At 45.5% G+C, this 20,905-nt stretch overlaps 1 protein-coding gene and 2 long non-coding RNA genes across 3 annotated transcripts; all 3 read right to left on the bottom strand.

Annotated features, from left to right (window-relative positions):
* Positions 1 to 15,670: 15,670 nt before the first annotated feature.
* Positions 15,671 to 17,192, bottom strand: LOC135818909 (uncharacterized). The gene is made up of 4 exons (XR_010553817.1): positions 17,115 to 17,192; positions 16,479 to 16,598; positions 16,222 to 16,341; positions 15,671 to 16,052 (listed from the first exon to the last, which is right to left on the bottom strand). It is a non-coding gene; the product is annotated as an uncharacterized LOC135818909 (long non-coding RNA).
* A 233-nt stretch (positions 17,193 to 17,425) lies between these two features.
* LOC135818908 (uncharacterized) lies at positions 17,426 to 19,464 on the bottom strand. Its single transcript, XR_010553816.1, has 3 exons — positions 18,375 to 19,464; positions 17,648 to 17,767; positions 17,426 to 17,515 (listed from the first exon to the last, which is right to left on the bottom strand). It is a non-coding gene; the product is annotated as an uncharacterized LOC135818908 (long non-coding RNA).
* A 585-nt stretch (positions 19,465 to 20,049) lies between these two features.
* LOC135820140 (uncharacterized) lies at positions 20,050 to 20,649 on the bottom strand. Its single transcript, XM_065333452.1, has one exon. It carries the CDS (start codon positions 20,647 to 20,649, stop codon positions 20,050 to 20,052), a length of 600 nt encoding a protein of 199 aa, XP_065189524.1.
* Between the last annotated feature and the right edge of the window lie 256 nt (positions 20,650 to 20,905).

The following is a 20,905-nucleotide window of genomic DNA, read 5'->3' as shown; positions in this document are numbered from 1 at the left end:
ACTTAATCTGCGTTTTGCGAGGAGCATTGCTCACCCTCGTCTAAGGAAGAATTTCCCCTGTCGCTCTCAGAGCGCACCATCGCTAATCCGTTCCTATTCCATAAAATGTGCAAAGCAATATAATGTACATCAGCAAAGTAGTATTAGTTTTTTGTACTAGCAAACACAGACCTACTAATAATCAGGGGAAGAGTACTTCCTCCGTGTCATTAAAATTGTCGCTTCGCACATCGTAATATTTTGTGACTTGGCTCATCTTCGTCAGACAGTCGGAATCGCTGTTTTCTGTGTTCGAACACTGGTGTGACCCTTCCTGCGCAATGTCTACTTGTTACTGAAGCCGTGGTGGTCTCGGACCTTTTCGGAGGTCTCTTCTGCACCAAGCAAATTCATCGCGCTCCGCACTATTCCGCCCCAGAGCGGATTTCGTTTTCTTGAGTTCGTGCCGTCCCACATCGCTCGAGTGGGCATTTATCCAGACTGTAAGCCCAGGTATAAGATTCCTGGTGTCTCTCCTGAATACGAGATGCTGAAGTTGACGATGGCAAGAACAAAGTTGTCTCAAATTCCTAAAATGCGCTATTTGTGGTGCATGTTGCTGCAAAGGTAGCAGGTCTGAAAACACCGATAAATTAAGCGAAGTGCTTGCCAAGGAAAGAAGGTGCGGAAATGCTTACCCTACCCCGCTGGAAGGTCGTTACAGTGTACTTGAAAAATGCTAGCTTGCCTTCATCCCCTGCCACCTGCAGGCATGGATGGCTTGAAAACGAAGTTTCTTGACCTGAATTTGAACGCGGGTCTTCTTCAGCGTAGTGTTGAGTGCTGAAGGGACTGCCTCAAACTCTGATGAAGACGTCGACCTTAGCTACAAGTGCTGCAAAGCGGGAGGCTACAAAGGAAAGCTGGGTCCGTCGACAATGCTCTGCCTCAATTTCTAGCTGATTTCTTTGCCCCTCGAGTGGACAAAATAAATTTGAAAAATCGCTCTGGGAAGCGAACATTTTACTGACGCGGAGGAACTACAACTGATAATGAGGCGTAGGGGCGATGTGCCGATGTGGTGGGTGAGGCTCATCCGACCGTAGGTCCCCGAATGATAGCCTACGACCAGGCATCGATCGGAATGAAGCTAGGGAGGGAGGGAGATAAAGTGAGAAAGAGAGAGAGAGAGAAAGAGAGACCAGGCATAGTTAGGAATGCAGCTAGGGAGGGAGGGAGATAAAGAGACAAAGAGAGAAAGAGAAATAGAGTGAGAGAGTGAGAGTAGAAGTATTCTTGTATTTAAATTGGAGAAACCAGAACAGGCAGATGTCTAATAACAATGAACCATCTGTGTAGGGTTGAGGAGGGGGAGACATGGCTAATGGTAAATAGTGGCGGCGAAATAGAGCAGTTCCAGCACAGCTACAGAAACGTGGGCGTAAATCTGAAAGCAGACAAGAATGTGTTGCAAAGTGCTTGACTGGAAGGCGGCCAGTTTGGTGACGCCTCTGATATCCGCATGGAGAGAATTCCACAGAAATGCGCCAGCTTGTGTCACCAATCTGGCAGAATGTGCAGAAGCAGCTGCAGGGACAATAAAAAGGTAACTGTTGCCTCCTCGAGTTCTTCGTTACGGAAGAGGAGGAAAAACAGTCTCAAACAATCTACTTCCTGAAGAATTGAGACAACGCTATATAAAGCAGAGCAAGATAAGTTGAATGCTAGCGCGCAAGGGAGAGACATGTACACGCTCAAGCAGCCTAACAGTGGAGTTCCATGGGGGCACTTTGCATACAACACCAATTGCGCGCTTGAAGAGCCTTTCCAGTCGGAGCTCCTGGCGAACAGATAGATGTAGGGCATAAGCATTGGATGCTAACAGAAACTCAGGCAGCACAAAGCATTTGAAGTAGTAGAGACGACATGAGAGGGTTAAGGATGCAGCATGGCGGAATAAGACAGCTATTTTAGCAGAAACCCTGATAGCAACACGTTGAACCATTGTCTGACAGCACATTGACCTGTCAAAATGTAAGCCTAGATACTTGGCCGATGGTACCACAGGCAGATCCCGACTATTGCATGTCACGCGTAGGGCAAATGGTGGTGCTCTGTGAGGAGCATACAAGCAGATAATATAAAAGAAACAACTTCATGCTGGTTCAATCGGTTTGTTTCCATGGAAGAGATTGGAAATTTGAACGCGGAATGGGTACATTGTTAGGTACATAGTGAGGTACATATTCAAAGAAGCGAATTGCTGTGTAGCTGCAACTTCAAGTTTTGCGCATTTCACCGATCATCAGACAGCGGCATTTGGCATTCACTACTGAGTTCTCTACGAGCGGGTATAGAGTGAGGTACGTGGACCATCTACAAGACTAGTAGCGGGATGGAAATAGAGAGAGTAATACTGCGCTTTGATAACGTCAAAGCAAGTTGGACACAGCACTTGATCATGATTTTGCAGTCATTTACTTGAGACTATCGAGGCCCCTTGAATAAGCTAAGTGGAGATTTCCGTTTTACTCAAAAACATGCACGCTTTTTCAAGACTGCGGAGGGAGAACTGTCTTATCCTGTATCTAGCTTCCCTGTCTCTAATTTGTACACTTTAGAACGCCACGGTGGTGTCTACTGACGTAGGTGGCGCCGGGAGATACATTACACAACAACATTGCACCTTTTCGTTCACTTCGTGTAGGTCAATAGGAGATTCCTCTTTTCACTAACTCTATACTTATGGACAGATAGGCCCAGGAACATAATACTGAAACACATAGTGCAGCAGAGAACGGAATAGGAAGACAGAACCAAAGAGGCGACATGACAGTAAGGTGGGAGGCTTGCGCAGCGTGTGCCTACCTTATCCGACCTTGGGTCTCGGGATCAGTTTCAGGATCAAGCAACAAATACAAAATAAGTAAAGCAGAAATGGAAAGAAGAAAGTATCACGTTGTGATGTGAGGAAACAGTAATTGATAAGATGGCTAATTTGCGACGATCAAAGCAACGCTGTAGCATAAATGTCTTACTTCTAAAATCGCTACGGCTACAGACTGGCTAGTTAAGTGCGTCGGGTGCTGTCTAGTCCCCTGGTACATAATGTCTTATTATCATTCTTAAAGTACACTTTTTAAGTGAGCGTGCAAGATTCCCCTTCGGATCAAGAACAAACAACGGGCACATGATGCTTTCCGAGATAGGTTCTAGGCTCTAGTCTTTGTTTGCGGCTGTCACGGAAAATTTGTGCTTCAGCCCCTGCGACATTGCGCGATATAGACTGTGCATTTACTAATCATGTTATCGAATCATAGATGTATAACAAGTTTGCACATCACTATGTCCTTTTTGGAACATCTAGCTATTTCAGATACGGTGTTGACTGACAGTTGACTGTGGACTCGGATAGACAGCCACAGGTAAATTTATGGAAAGGAAGAAGGACGAGGAACTGCAGGTTACGTCAGTGTCGTTGATGTTATCGCATGAGCTGATTGTCTAGTTTAGTAACTGGTGGCGGTAGTGGACATGATAGCGTAACTTGTGGTTCATTGGTACAACCATGCAAACAGTCCTTTGTATTCACTAAGTTTATCTACACGCTGGCGTATCATCTCCGAAGTCACTCATATATCGGGATTGGAGCGCTGCCTCACAAGGTTGAACGGATGGTTAAACGCCATACCATGCAAATAACCGGCATTCGCGTTACTCTGTATGCATCCAGCAACTTTGGTAACTTCTGGAACTGACCGCCTTTGTGGTGACTAGCAATACTGATGCATGAACCCGTTTCCTGGCGCTCGGAGTAGAGAGCTCGCTGCATTCTACTCTACGAGGCAAGGAATACTTACACCTTAACCCTGGAACTACAGCAGGCATCATAAGATGCAATTGCGAATTTCTCACTGGGATGGTTGTGATGTGGAGGGCTAGAATCCTCCCAAAATTGTCTGAATATTTTTAACATGGACATTTTGGACACAAGTTATGCGATCGAGTTGTATTTATTTATATTTATGTTCATAGCACTGGGCTGTAGCTTGAAAACTTGCGCACACTGATTTCAGAAATGCCAGGGTATGCTATCTAGAATTACCGCGCGGCAACATATGCCTCCACGCACTACAGGCATCAATAAGAGGGAGAATTGCTCATAGAACCAGCCGTCAACAACGTAACCGGGTTTATGTTTCGGAGCAAGGAAATGGGGGGCTATGAAGATTGAAATTTGCGCATGATGATATCAACGAGAGAGCTTGGAAGCTCAGGGCCCTACGCTATGACTTTTTGCCTTGATGACCTAGACAAAAAAGGCATAGGGATGTTATAAATTCTTTAAAAAAGCATTTTTTTAAGACATAACCTGGGACATTGACACCGCCAGTTAGTTGACAATCAGCTCATGCAATAACATTGCACCAAACTGACCGACAGCACTGCCGTTCTACAACTAATGAAGTTTATTGTTCCAACTAGGAACACACGCTTCTTGCTGAACTTGACACTTGACTGACTCACGACTGCCATCCGAAGCACACGAGGAGTACGTCGCACCTTCCACTCCGCAAACCTGCAAGAAAGCACTACTCCCTGCTCAATACACGGAGTTTGCGGAGTGGAAGGTGCGACGTACTCCTCGTCTGCCGCGGATGGCAGTAGTGAGTCAGTCAAGTGTCAAGTTCGTCAAGAAGCGTGTGTTCCTAGTTGGAACACTCAACTTCATAACTTTTACCGCCTAGGTCGAAACTTCTAAGTTCTACAACTATCAGGCTATCAGCTTTAGCATGTCTCTTGTCACATTTAAGTCGAGTCGCAATTGGTGCGAAAGGTTGAAGAGATTGAACTGTTCCGTCTCCTTATGTTCTATATTTTCTGTGGCGTTTCTGATCCTTTTGTTCACATTGAACACTATCAATCGGAGTAATGAGAGCACCACCGGTTCAAGCGGGGTTTCATAGAACTCTTTTTTGGGTTCTAGAAAGCAAATAAACGACGGCGAGACTCCCCAACTCTCGCCCGCCGCGAAAATCACGCAAGTGGCCTAACGGGCTGATCGCAGTGATTGCACATGACCAAACCTTCACAATGCGATATGCGACCCACTGCACATGTGAAATTTGTTAGCACTGAAACGAGAGTTGCTCGTTGACTGTCTTAAGTTGTAACCAGCAACGCGAATGCCATGGGGAAGAACACCCCACATTGCATCGCCATCTTAGGTACTACAGCAAGGCAATGTTGCCTCTGTCTTTCTCTCTCTCTCTCTATCTATCTATGTCTGTCTCGCTCTCTCTCTCTCTCTTTACTCATCAGGATATTTGACCAGTGGCGGTAATACTGCTCGAAACTTGTTGTATTGAAGACACAACATTCTTGTAAGAAGATGGGAGAAAAATAACTGGACCGCAAAGAGTAGATATGCCACGAAGGCCCTGTGCTGGGGAGACGGCTCTTGCATAGACTTTGATCCATTCAATTCGAAGTTAAGCTATACTATATACTTGACCATCGCATATTCTGCGCCATGATGAACGGTGAGCTTGCATCACACGGCGGCAGTACACTTCGCTTTGCATAGGTGTTAGGTTATTAGGAGAATGGAATGTGTTACCTGCCGGTAGCCAGTTACACTCGTTACCCTCCAATGACAGTTAGAATAATATATTGCTAGTACCTACAAGTTACTTTGTTGAAACAAGTCTTATTTAGCTCCTTGGTAATTGTATGTCTGCTTATCTACACCGTACCGGCTATTCTGTTTTTCTGCCACACTTATCCAACACAGTTCTTCACAGTTACGAGTACAATGGACAAGCTCTCATAGTGCATGCATTCCTCATCTGATCAAAGAGAGGAGAACCTTCTTCCTGTCACTTACATGAAATATACCGGTCACCTTCACTGATTATTCCTTCTGTTCTTTAACCTGCGTCATCGCCGTTTGATAAGGACATAACTTGTTTCTCAGTGAAATCGCCGTCCAGCTTTATTCACCGATTGTTCACAATGCACAGGGGTGATTGCGCAGTACAAGCGTGTTTTCTCGCCCTATAAAGATCGACTTCCAAACGATCAGTGGAATTGTTGTTAATATGAGACTTTATTATACTTGACATGGTGCTCGTCCCAATTTTTCTGGTCAGAGAATTATACCAAGTATGAAGGTGCAGATTATGAAGACGTTTACAATTGCACTGGTCTGCACATGCTTCATTCCTACATCTGCGCTGATCCCTAAGTTGAACAGAACATATAGAACCCGATCTGACAGTGATAGCAGGAGTGTTTCTTCGGACAGCAGCTCAGTTGACAGTGATGACGGCCCTTGCTTCCTCACTCAAACGTGCAACACTATTGATAATATATTGGAAACTACTCAACCATCTGAGTTCTCCCTGTTTAGCTCTGCTTTTGAGTCCATCCCGTCTGCAGCTGCTATTGTTGAGTCCTTAACTTTCCTTGTGCAGGACGAAATTAATATCATTGTAGGCGTAGATACGTTGGACACGGTGGACTGCTTCCAATCAAGTGAAGGAGGACCCTTGGGAGATGCACCGCTTCGCCTGAACGCGAAGGACAGCCTAGCATTTTCCATCATCGTTGAAAATCAGGATGGTAACGCATTGGTCACTATCGTCTTTACTGATGTGCCGTCTTCATTTGGAGAGCTTAGTGTTGCTTATCTGTTTGACGGCATTGACCTTAGCGTGGTCCCTAATACACTTTCTGTTACCCGGCAAGTTCGCTCAAGTGATGGTGAAGTGTTCGACCTGTTCCTGTCCACTGAGGTACGTGAACGTTCACCTATCCACAAATGCTACTCAACACCTTTATGCTGGTTACAATATGCCTTGTGGATAATGGTTTGGGGTAAGCAGAAAAATTCTCCGACTTTCAGATCGTATAAGCCTGCACAATGATATTATACAAAGCATTAGCAATGTTAATATAGTGGGTATGTTAGCTGTCCACTATGCAGATTAATAAAAAAGTCAACTTACGCCACCCTTTCAGAGATTTCTGCATGACGATGATGCTATGCAGACCCACAGTTGGACCAGCTGCCCAGGCCTCGCCACCACTGCCGCATCTGTGCTGTCTTCTCTATACATACGTATGAAAACTGTATATGTGCACAGGCATAGATTCCATCCTCGAGGTGTTCTCACTTTCTTTTTTATTTTGTTAATTTACTTTTTTTCTAGCAAACACAGCCCTACTAATAATCAGGGGAAGAGGAAAACTGAAATGACACTGGACTACAAGACAAAGCGGAGTAGGGGCCATGTGCCGATGTGGTTGGCGAAGCTCATCCGACCGGAGGTCTGGGAATCATAGCCTACGACCAAGCGTCGATAGAAATGCAGCCAGGGAGGGAGAGAGATCAAGTGAGAGAGAGAGAGAGAGAGAGAGAGAGAGAGAGAGAGAGAGAGAGAGAGAGAGAGAGAGAGAGAGAGAGGAGAGAAAGAGAGCCACGAGAAAGAGAAAGAGAAATAAATAAAACAAGAAAGACATGACGGACGGGGTAGTTGATTCACTGACGGGTGACAGAGCCTCCCAGGGAGTCCGTAACCCAGAGCCAATTATTTTGACGGAAATGGCGACGGACCTTTGTCTTGAAGGATTGGAGAGACTTCAACTGGGGCATCGGATCCGGAAACATATCTTGCGGAAGCCCGTTCCATTCATCCACTACACCATATTGGAACGAACGCTGGAGAAAGTTGGCGGCCGTAGGGAGGAGGAGCACTGTTTGCTGGTGGCGGACACGGAGCTGCGACCTTGTCCGTGGGGCGAGGTTAGTTTCCTAAATTTCTGACGAGCGCAGAGAGGTCTGGATGGTCTTGAAGGCACATTAGCTTGTACATGTACATGAGAGCGTACACTAGGCTGCGGGCCGCTAGGCTCTGCAGCAAGGCGTCAGGACCAATGATAACAAGGGCCTTCCGCTGTACTCGATCGAGAATTTGCAGGTGAGCGTTGGCTGCGCCCATCCATATCAGTGGTGCTTAATCGAGTACAGGGCGTACGAAGACTCTGTACGTTGTCAAGCGTCCTGCGCGACGAAGGAAACATGATCCTCGACGCAGAAATCCTAGCCGGGCTACAACACGAAGAGAAATATTGCGGAGATGGCGTCTGAAGGTGGGTTTGCTTTCGAAGGTCACTCCCAGGAGCTTCAGCTCGCCCCTGCAGGGAATATCTTGGGCTCCGAATGTTTGGTCTGGGAGTGGCCAGGGGTTGCGGTGTTGGCCATTATCCAGCAACCGAGACTTTATCGGCTCAAAGCGCACCCGCCATTCTTCACCCTAGCTACTCAATTGATCCAGGCTAGATTGCATGTCTGCAACACTGCCAGCAGAATCATCTCTGGATCGTGTGATGGTTTACAGCGTGGTGGCATCTGCGTACACACTTATTCGCGTTGATGGGGAAATACAGGTCTCCGCATCGTTGGCAAACATTGTGTAAGAGGCCAGAGTTCGATACGCGGTCAAACGCACCAGCAATGTTCACAGCCAGGACGTGGGCACAGCCACCAAAACCAGCTGCCAGCGACCAGTCATGCCCAAGTACTGCTTCTTCGAAGTAGTAGGTGTTCCAAGGCCACTCCGAAATCCGTACTGCTTGGTTGACAGGAGATAATGTTTTTCAAGGTGATTCACAATTTGACAGTTCACAATACGCTTCATCACTTTGGAGATGATGGGGAAGAGGGAGACTGGGTGGTAATTCTTCGGGTTGGATAGGCTGCCTTTCTTGTAGACTGGCACAACTCGAGCACTCTTCCAGTCTTCTGGCTGAACACCCTTACGGAAGCACAGGGCGAAGAGTGATGTGAGAGGCGATGCAAGTTCATGGGAGTACTCTTTGAGCACTCGGGCAGGGATGTTGTCCGGAACGGACGCCTTGCCAACGTCGAGCTCTTTCAGGATGCGTCTTACTGTTTTTAAGTTTTAACACTTTAATCATTTTATCGCCTTTGTTGAAGTGTTGAATTCTTATTCTTATTATTATTATTATTTTGCGAGTGCTTAGAAAAATCTTAGTATTATTAAGTTTAGGAATGGGTTTGCTCCCACACTGGAGCTCGCGCTATTGGGCCGACGACTTGACACTTGACTGACTCACGACTGCCATCCTGAGAACATGAGAAGTCCATCGAACCTTCGACTCGGCAAACCTGCAGGAAAGCACCACTCCCTGCTCAATACAAAGTGTTTCGGGGAATTCACCCCTCATGAGGTGAGCTTGAGTAGGCTGAGCAAGATTGTGTCTGAAAAGCACCACTTATACTGCTCTCCAGGCCTAAACATGACCAGGGATACCAACTTTCAGAGACGCTTCGTTTCTAGCCTTCCAAATTGGAAGGTTCAAGGTTATGAAAAAGACAACAATCGACACTATTTGTTCCGTTGGGACTGTAGCTTGTACTCATTTTCGTTGCGCTTGCCTTCCCCTCTTTGGTCTTTCCATACCATTGAACCTTCCAAGTTGGAAGGCTGTCGGTTAGCGCTATGGAGATGTGCTGAAGCTAGGTGTCCGGACGTCGAATGTCTTAGTACTCTGTCAGTTTTGTGCCTAGTTGTTGCACTTTCTGACTGTGTATAGTATCTGGTTACAGTGATGGAGCGTTACTCTCAACTCGTATATATTATTTCCTTTTCCTTCCTACATTTATTATTGGCTCAACATCCGAGTTTCAAATGTAATTATACAAAATATCTACAGCTTTTACTATCCAGCTTTTAAAACATTTAACAAGTTAGCACTGAGCGCACGTGATGAAATAGAAAAGACAATCACCTGAGTAAACTGGGCGACATTCAGGATGTTTCAACAAAAGACAAGCAATTGACGAATCGTACTTCTCATAACTAACATTAGAACAATCAGAATGTAAAGTGGGCAAGTACGACATCAAAATCGTAGTGGACTCAGGCACTTTTTCAGCTATAATGTTGTTTATTGTTTTATCTTTTGCATTATTCTCCATGATCAGGAGTGCTCGTTATCCCAACCCGTGGTGTGTGGAGGAGAAGCTCCAACGGATCCGCCAACACTAGTTATACCGACTTTGCCGAGTGCATTAACAGCTGAACTTAGCGATGCTATGGCGGCTGTACAAGGTGATCTGTGTCCGCCCCTCTAGCCAATTGAACCACGATGCAAAACCAACGTGTAGGCATGCGCCCGGTCAAATCCAATTTTGATCATTGCCCTTTCTCAGGAACAAAGCCGTCCACCATTTCCATTCTCTTTTGTTTAATATTCTGTTCACATATTTCTCTATTCACTTTAAGGTCAGATTGCTCTAGCTTTCATTAAAACGTTCTACCTGGTAACAGAATCGTGAAACCCCTATACATATTATTGTAGATGTGTAAATGCATACATTTCGAATAAACGTCATCCTACCCTACTATACTTTGACGACACTTCCAACGCCAAGTCAGCGACAGGTATGGCACTATTGTGGGGACAGTGAGTTACCCGCATCTACTTCCTAAGCATTTGATCGCTAGATGTAGAAAACTGGCGACCTCCTTTCTCCATGATGTTGGTGCACATCTACTAGTCTATTCATTTCTTGAGCTATGTTCAGGTTGGCGTTGTGCACGAGGTCTCATCGCCAACTTTGCTCCTCGATTCTTGATAGATTCACGTACTATATTTTAGTGTTGAAACGAGCGCATCTATAACAAACGAGCGATCAGTTCCACTAACGAGCAAGCTTTCGAGCGAGCTAACGAGTTTCATGGATGGGGCAAATTATGATTTTTTGAATATATTTTTTTCCAAGTTCGATTTTTTCAGCTGGCTCAAATAAATTAATTATCACCGCCGGCATTTGGGGTTGCTGCTGCTTCACTTCGGACTGCTGTTTTGTGTCGAGATGTCTTTTCAGCGCCGTCGTTGAGTAGCCTTTGTAAGAATAGACCGTTTTGCAAAGATAGCAAGTAGCCCTGGTCTTCGCTGCATCGCGGGAGAAAACTTCCAAACGACTGAGCGTAACTTTCACTCAAATGGAGAGGTGACCCAAGCATATCCTGCGACAGGTCAGCAGATGTGGAACAAGACATCAGTAGAGTCCACCAAAGCTGCAACGACAACTGAAACAACTCAAGTGTCGTGCAGACATACAGTCACTGTAACTGCGAGTGATTTTCACTTTGCGCGGGACTGGACTCTCAATCGACCAGGGAGTCGTAAAATATTTTACGACTCCCGGTCGACATGTACAGTCTACTCGCGATAAGTCACGCAGTTTTAAGTCACGCACTCGCGATAAGTCACGCACTTTTTCATCCAGGACATCCATCTCAAGAATTTTTTATTTTTCGGGATTTTGTGGATTTCGTGAATATTTGCGAATGATGTGGTTTTCAATGATGGAGCTTGAATACTGTAAAGGTAAGAATATAATTATTATGTGCATATTGTATGAGAGCCTTCTCCCTCAGGATCACCCACGACAATCCAAGTTTGTCAGTCACAAACTTCTCCCTTCGAAGCAAAATATACTTCACCAGCCGCTCCTCAATTTTCCCGAACTGGGAACTTCTGTTGCGGACTCCCTGTGGACCAGACGGATTAGCATCGGCGAGTTTGCCAGCTTCAGCATCCCTCAGCCAGCCGCGGAACATCGCCTCCGGACACATTGTTCAACTAGTTACTTCGCAAATTTTCGAGCGGAGGTTTTTCCACTCTCACGATAGAGACGAACCAAACGCAGTCGATCAGCCACTGTTCGCTGTTCTTTCGTTTTCTTATGAGAAGGCATCGTCAAGCAAAGGGAAACGAAGTGTTTACGCGACGGAAACAGAAGTGCGTCTTGTCAAATCGCTACCAAAACGGCAAAAGTAACGGAACGTCGTTACTTGTCTTTCTCGATCATGCCTTCATATCGATCATGGCTTCACGCTGTGGTAGATCTACATGTACGTCTCGTGTACAGCAGTGTACAGTCAGTGTAGACTACAGACAGTACTGTGTACCGTGCGCATGCACCTCAGTGCTTGTACGCGTGTTCAGCACACATGTCCATATGCAGAAGAAAAAATGATGCCTGTACATATGCATGACGTGGTGCATAATGTAAGTCGCGCACTCGCGGTAAGTCGCGCATTTTCTATTCCAGGACACTGTGCGTGACTTATCGCGAGTAGACTGTACTGCCATGTGTACGGAGTACGGTGTACGGTGTTCGTTAGTGCTAACGAGCTGGCCGCACAAACGAGCCGAATTTCTGGCGAGCGAGCTAACGAGTACCCGGTGAGATCGTTTCAACACTACTATATTTCATCGTATTTGTATTGTGGCATTTGCATGGAACAAAGCGCACGTCCTTTGCTATGCTTGTTCATCATCATTATCATTTTGCTGAGCTCAATTACAACATCGGTCAAGTAATGAATGACGCCAGGTACTTGGTCACATGATGACGGACCGAACACACATACATAATTACAATAGTACACAACCGGCTAAGTCATTGTTGTAACGCTGCGTTTCATTCATGTAGCAAAGCAAAGGCAATCCACGGATAACTCAGATCAGTGCCTTCCAAACATTGACGATCTCTTTGATACTGTTTAACCCTAGGACGGCCACCATTTTCAGTACTCCTAGAACGGCCAAACGGTGTCATTTGACACCTGCATACATTTCCATGTCTAAGACCTATGATATAGGTTATTATAGTTTTTGTTTTCAGTGCTGGCTATCACTAGCGGCATTTATGATGTACACCACACTTTAGGATTCACCCAGACACTATTGTTGGCTATATGCAACTAAAGTACAATGTACGCGTAACGGCGATTGCGAAGGATGAACTCAATCACTGGCAAAACTTCAATTACTTGCATAGGAATTTCTTATAATCACAGAGTTACAATAACAAGCAATGTGTCAACGTCACTTGGCACATGAGGAGCTGCTTTTCGGGAATATGTGCTTTGGCATAATCGGATTACTAGACCGTCACGGTGAATGACACACAGTAACAAGTACAAACATGGACCGACTATGAGCAACATTTTTTCACTAAGCTGACACATATGCTGCTAGACATGGTTTCAAGATTAGGCTAGTAACGACTGCATTTTAGACTCTTTCAAAGAGGTATACCCTTCTCTTCTCAGTGGCTGGCACTTAGCAACCAGATGCCATGAGTATCTACAAGCTTCTTGACCAGTGCAGGAATGAGCCTTTTCTGGATGTGCATGAACTAGCAAGGGCCTGGGATATTGGGAAGGCGTTGATGCCTGTCACATCTACTCTTTCATGTAACAGCCTTGCAGGGGGACATCTTCTGTAATAGTCTTTGTTGAGGAGATCCACCACATTCGATCGAAACGGTCAAGGACGTATCTCGTCTTTTGCTAGAATGGGACGATGTGGGGCTTCCTACTCTCACCATGTAAAACATATGGCTCTAGGGGGGCTACACTAGGCGGACCATTGATAATTCTTGCTACTTCTACCTTCTACGTCTACCGTCTTTGCATCCTACAATGTAATCTTGAAAAACAAAATGCAATCCGCGCTTATTGGCAAAGAAGTTAGATGGTAGTTCACTTCAATTTACCAGAGTGGTTCATACTGCAACCCATTCTTCTCCAACAGTTTCTTGACCAGTCATGCACTGATGATGAAGTTATCAGTTATCACTTAGCAATCACCTTCTGCAACATCCGGGGCCAATAAAGAGAGAGAAGGCATCCCACCGACTGCCTACCCGTTTAGCCTGAAGCGGGGGAGGAAGAGGTTTGGTTCAAGAGCCTCATTAGCTCGTCAAGTAGTTACAGTATAAAAGATTATCTACACAGCACCATCCTTGCGATAATGCGGTGTACCATCTCCAGATTGCAGACTTGCGATTCCTCTTCCTCAACACTATCCATTTCGGGGTCTCCTGTATCATGTGCATTCGCGGTTGTAGGCGTTTAAATTTTGGTTTGAAATTTGCACCCTCCTGCGGAGCCCACGCTGCTTTGGCAGTGGCGGAGGCTCGCTTGCCGACGTAACCGTCGGAGATCATCATGAACAATGGACTGACTAATTATTCACTTGTCCTGTCTTTATAAATAACATGTTATTGCATAATATGTGCTTGGTTTAGTTTTTGGCCTTTTTCGTGCTTTGGAGTTGATAACATTTTCCTCTCATGAAAAAAAAAAAAAAAAATTTCGGGGTCTCCACCACTCCTGCAACTGTTTCTGACAATTCCTTGTCTGGACTATCCCGCAATCCTCATCCGCTCTCTGGAGGCTTGTAAACCTCAATACATTCTGAATCCACAGGTACTCAGGTGTTGTGACCGTACGATTCGCCCTCATGTTACAGAACAGATCCACCACTGCCAATGGTCACTACACTTGAACAGCCATCAAATGAAGATAAAGTGCGCAATTTCGCTTTCATGGTCATCAGATTCATGCATGGTAATTATGCTACATACATTCTAGTATTTCCTTGGCCGTGAAACCGCGATGGCTCCTCTGGGGCAATTTACAGGAAAATGAAAGGGAATGAGCAGTATCAAGGACATTAGCTGAAGAGCGTTTGTGTAATCTGTGCACTAATATTTACCCGCCCCAAATTCGCGATTCGCGCCCGACCGTTGTATGTTGATCATATATTCCGTCCTGTATTTAGCGATTTTCCTGCCCATGCACCTTTATTTTGTCTGGTTGGCATACGAGCAACTCAATATGGCCGACACCTTCGAAATGTGTTCATATTGTTTCCATCTAGCTGCAATAATGCCTTTTTTAGTGCAGGTGTCAAATGACACTGGTTGGCCGTTCTAGGTATACATACTCGCCATTATGGTACCTCATCATTTACAAATCAAAGGTTTATGGCAGACGAAAGAGGAAGCAAAATTAGGAATAGTCACAAGATTTGACCTTATTCTGATTAACCAGATTTCGGTAATTCCAAAAGTTTGACTCGCGCGGTGTCAAATGACACCGTTGGCTTTTCTAGGGTTAAGGAAGACCATTCTATTCCAAACTGGATATGCGATCAGGGTATAACCAAATCCGTATCAGTCAAGGAGATATGCCTAAAACAGCCATCAACACCCAGCTTGGCCATTTTCAATTTCGAGTAATGGGATTCAAGATTTTAAATACATACTCCTGCCACCTTCCAATCACTGATGGACATTTTGAGGCTATATTTACGTGACTTTGTTGTAGTCTTCTTGAATGATACATACTCATTTTCATGAAGACTTGGAATGAGCACCTCCACCACATTCGTACCAGTCACAGTTTTCGAGTTCACAATGCAGTAGTATCGAGTATGCATTAGCAGTGAATGGGGAGCTGTCTATCCCGTTGCTGAAAGTTCTAATCGTGATTCGGAACTAGGAGCCATTATCAACAATATGTGTGTACCGCAGCATGATACTCTCCTTGACACTTATTGCTGGGATGTTGTTTCCGGCCATCTCTATTTGAGAGTAGTAGTAGTATTCTTTCATTTATAGTGGAGAAAACCAAAACGGGCCAGCCAACTCAGTTGCATGCACTATGTAGGAATCATGCATTCATGTTCAGCCCCAACATGCAATAAGACTCATTTACACTGCACCCCATAGACACCAGCCACAAACACAGACACAGGTTTCCTCGAAGAGGTAATGTAAATTCCTCGAATTGCACACACTGACACACTCATGAGAAACGAAGTTAGTATCGCCTTCTCTTCCGTCGGAGGGTGAGTGGGGTAGCCCTTTCACCCAGTCAAATGGCATGGGGTAATCCCATTGGCTGCACCACACTTTCGCTGGCGATGTCGATCTGGGCTTTACATGCGCTGCAGCAAAGGAAGATTTAAATGAGCCGTCCTACGCCTCACTTCATATAGCATGCAGTTGCCAGGCTCCATAACGTTACGGAGCACAGTTCCCTCACGCCACTTGCCGACAAGTGCTGCTGTGCCAGCTGCTCCGCCAAGATTGGGTGCACGGAAAACCGATGTCAAACTTTGGCGCGTTGGCAGGAGTCCACTGAACCTCATGCGGGTGCGGGTCATTATTGTCGGGGCTGAACAGAACACAGAAGAAACCAACACTGATGCTCTTAGATGGGAAGAATGTGCAGCAACCAGGCAATACAAGGTTTAAAAGGGTTTTTGGAATGGCTGCACTAAGTAGAAATCACACGAAAATAATGTTACTAGATTGACAAGGATGAAGCTTCAATAAATTCTCACCAGTCAGTTTCGCGAGATGAATCCCTGCCACGTGCGGTTCTTGAGACAGAAGAGCTGGTGGCTGTAGGTCTTAAAACAGACCACCTAGCAGGAATACTTGAAGAGGCGGCCGTACTGGAACTGCAGAAAATTTAACCGTACAAAAACAGAGCTATATTTATTGCATTGTATCGGGTTATTGTCCACATAAGTAAGTAGAAATCACGCTGAAATGATGTTACTAGATTGAATAAGATGAAACTTCAATAAATTCTCACCAGTCAGTTTCGCGAGATGAATCTCTGCCATGTGCGATTCTTGAGACAGAAGAGCGGGTGGTTGTCGGTCTTGAAACAGACGACCTAACGGCAATACTTGAAGTTGCGGCCGTACTTGAACTGCAGAAAGTGTAACATTACAAAAAAAGAGCTATATTAATTGCATCTAATTGAGTTATCATTACAGGGTGCGACAGAGCTCTCGGCCATTGAAGAAAATTTTGAGTCACCTCCACCATTACACTTCGCTCTTTAGCCGACTAGACCCTTCTGCACACAACCAGCACCATTGCGAGGACACTTCCGTAGACGATATTGACGAGAGAGCTTGGAAGCTCAGGGCCCTACGCTATGCTTTTATACTTTTTTGCCTAGCTCATCGTACATGTTATAAGAACTGAGGCAAAAGTATTTGCAGAATTTATTGCGGATTGTTATTTCTCTAATAATCATCTTCTTTTGGTTTGCTCCTTCTTTTCTTTTTATCTCCTTATACTGTAAATCAACAAATTTTGGCTGATGAGAAATAGAAACCTCTCTATTAGAGAGGTTAAGATGCACGTTATTGCCGACGTGACGCGCAATTTCACGTCAAATTTGAAAAAAATTACATTTGATTCAACTGTCCACGCCTACCTGCGCTGACTGCCTGCGCTGACTGGTGGCGACGCTACTGGAGAAAACGACTGTGTTTCACCCAGACAGTCACTTGAAAAATACATGAAGAGGGAGCCAGTGACCTTGAGTTACAACCAAAAATTCATCATCATAGTATAAGTATTCACGTTCCACACAGTGAAGCAAGAAGACGCTAACCTAGTACCTAGACACTAACCTAGTATACCAAACGTTTCTTTGCCAGCTCATGAGGATAGTATGAATCTTTGAAACTACATACAATTACCAGGTGAAGAATATGAAGCATCGAAAGGGTTGTTAGTACTCACCTACTGCCATGCGTAGACACCGCACGTCTGATGTCACTTGGTCCGAAGGAGAGCACAACGTCAGGAAGACCAGGACTTGTGGAAGAAGGACTGGGAAACATGACAGCAAAAAGAGAAAAAAACCCAACAACAGACACGATAAACATGGTTGAATTCCAAGACAATGATCAATGGATTACACAGTTTATCAGAACATTCCACTACAAATTGCTCAGTACGTACATGCTAATCTCGTGGACAGCAGCAGGCACTTCACCAATGTCAAATGCTTCAGCCTCATAGCCTTCATAATTCCCATAGCCTTCATGACTGCTGTCGCCCATGTCAAGAGCTGGTTCAGTACTAGGTATGCAGGAAACACAGTAGAGCATCAACAGGCACTTAACAAATCATGCATGTCTGGTGTCACTTGGTGGGCACAACATCACGAAGAAAGGGACTCACGGAAGAAGAACTGAGAACCGTGGCAGCATAAAAATAGCCAAAAAAAAGACACATCTTCAACATATTTGACTCCCAACACAATGCAAGTGACTGATGAATCACACAGATTATCATAACATTCTACTATGAATTGCTCAGCACATACATGATCTGGTGGTGGACAGCGGCAGGTATTCAGGAAATACAGTAGAGCATCAACAAGAAAATGAACACAAGACTATCGTTTGCTTTAAAGTTTAAAAGAAATCTTTTTTCCCTTCTAATGTTGGAAGTTGGGTTTCATGGATTGAGTGAGTACAAGTAAAAAGCTCACCGTTAGGCGCTGCATCTGCCGCTAGGGTTTACCGGGTGTAAGCGGCCGTCGTGAGTTACCTTCGGGAGCGGACACGATAATTTACTTACTTCAAAGTACTTTCAAGTAATGTGCCTTTCGAAACTGCGGAGACCCTTCTCTTTCCATTCCGTCAACCTCATAAATACAATTTTTCAATCATTATGTTCTTACCCAGCATCCTCAGACACGTCCTGGTCACCATTGTCATCCTCAGCATCACTGACATCTATGTGTACTGTGTCGAGGAACTCTCGTTCGTCAGCAGTTAGGTCATTTCGGCTTGCTGCAGCATAAAGTGAAAACTGAAAAGTTAGGGCGCCTGAAGAAAACTTCGAAGGGTGTCTGTCCCTTCAGTGCCTTGCTTGACCATGAGTTGTACGTGTAGTAGAAGAACTCTAACCTGCTAGGCCAGTCCTTGTCGGTTTGCAGATCGGGACGCAAGACGTTAGCGAGAGTCTGGTTGAAGCGTTCAACCCTGCCCTGGCTTTGTCGATGGTAGGGCCGACCATTGATCTTCAGGGATTTCATTTCTTCCATCACCTGAGACAGCATGTGTAGGGTACCAAGACACACAGAATATTGTAATTTTTGGCTGAATGAGCACAGCGTTCATGAATTTACACAGCCATGATATAAATTGCAAATTTCTGAAGCTATCTATTGTACTGCATACAAAATATGTACGAAACAGCCAAATACGAATCAATTGCCAGTAGAGTTCATCCATACACTGTACACTCATACACATAATGTTTGCCAGTTAGGGTTGGTTCACATATCGTATTAACGCTAATTAGCACCATATCCCTCACACACTCATACTCAACCCAAGGCAACAAGGAATTGTTTTGGAGATAGTGTGCTGCTTCGAGTAACTGGTCTTGTAATGCAAAAGCTCGAAGAGCTGGAAAGCAATGCCAGGCCACTGGCAGCAACTGGCTCGCGAGGAGCCGCAATAAACCCACATTGTGCCACAATAGGGTTGCAAGGCAAAGCCAATGCACTTGGCAACAACTGGCTCGTGAAGAGCCGCAACTAGCGAAGCAAGTGACCAGTTAGGAGCGATAGAGCTAAATGTTCCCTAGTACCATTAGCAAGATAAGATGGGAGGAATGGAGGGTGAAAATTTGATGCTGGCACAAGCTAAAAGTCACCACCAATTAGACTAGTCTTTGAAGTGAAGCCAACAGCAAGAAAGAAAGAGAAAGTTCAAAGGAAGCAGTTGTACGACGTCAGGCTAAGCGCGCCCGAATCCATGCGCTGGCAGTGTGAGTGCAGTGAGCAAAAGTTCAAAGGAAGCAGTTTTGTGACGTCAAGCTAAGCGTGCCCAAATCTATGCGCTGGCAGTGTAAGTGCAGTGCGCAATGCACTGATGCAGCGCTGCGCGGCAGCTGCAACCATGGCAGTGTGATCGGTGGATGCTGACACACACTAACTACATTACTGCGACATTAGCACCATATCCCTCACACACTCATACTCAGCCCAAGGCAACAAGGAATTGTTTTGGAGATAGTGTGCTGCTTCGAGTAACTGGTCTTGTAATGCAAAAGCTCGAAGAGCTGGAAAGCAATGCCAGGCCACTGGCAGCAACTGGCTCGCGAGGAGCCGCAATAAACCCACATTGTGCCACAATGGGGTTGCAAGGCAAAGCCAATGCAATTGGCAACAACTGGCTCGTGAAGAGCCGCAACTAGCGAAGCAAGTGACCAGTTAGGAGCGATAGAGCTCCACAAAGCAGCAACACTATCCCCGAACCACCCCCCAGCATTAAGAAATTATCGAGCAGTGACATTCTCCTATGCGAGGACTTCAGGGATGGAACATAAACTGTCCGTGCAAAGAATCAGATAAGGTCACTCACTGAGGCAAGCTGAGCCGAGATCTTGGACTTGGTCTCCATTGGAATTCGCATATAGCGTAGACACACATCGCTCTGCCACCTGCCGGCAGAACGAATCAGCGAATCGGGTATCCCTGCTATGGCGGCGGTAGTAGCTGCGCCAATTCGGAATGAGTGTCCCGAGTAGAGTTCGATGTTTGGCACCGCAGCCTTTTCAAGCAGCAAGCGCACAGTACTGGTGAAAACAGCTCTGGATAACGGCACACCCTTGGCAAGTACATACAGAGGAGTGGATGCGTTTCGACTACCAATCATCGCCAGGTAGCGTAGCATAGCATACACCGGGCAGTAAGGGCGACCGGCCGGTCCAATGACAATGTGGACTCCCTTTCCAAATTGGTCTGTCTTTGATCTCTTTAGCAGGATGGTCATGCTGCCCGACTCAAATCTGATACGCTCTCTTGTAAGGCCGTCTGTAAATTCGGAGCACCTTAGGAAACCAAATAATGCCAACAGCACAGCAGACTTGAAGAGAACTCGGTCATGCTCGCGCAACACGGGGAGGTGATCACAGGCATCGACTAATTTCCTTAGAGTTGGCATAGTTATGGGCAATCTAGGCTTTACTGTCTCGGTCCCATGGCACCGTTGAACACCCTTCAACACTCTCTTGAGAAGCCAGGTCTCGATCAGGGGATCCTCTAGACCCTGTTCAATGTGAGCATTCCGTACAGCTTGCAAATAAACAGATATCGTGCAAGGGCGAACAGAGCGAGCAAGAAAAGCGCAAAAGCAGCTGAGGGTAAGATCAGAAGCTGGGTAAGGTTGCAGATTGCAAAGGGAGCAGTAACTGACAAAA

Source organism: Sycon ciliatum, chromosome 6 (genome assembly GCF_964019385.1).
Source record: "Sycon ciliatum chromosome 6, ocSycCili1.1, whole genome shotgun sequence".
In the NCBI taxonomy this organism is placed as follows: domain Eukaryota; kingdom Metazoa; phylum Porifera; class Calcarea; order Leucosolenida; family Sycettidae; genus Sycon; species Sycon ciliatum.
Note: the sequence above shows the minus strand (reverse complement) of the source record. Positions and strands in the feature narration are given on the sequence as shown.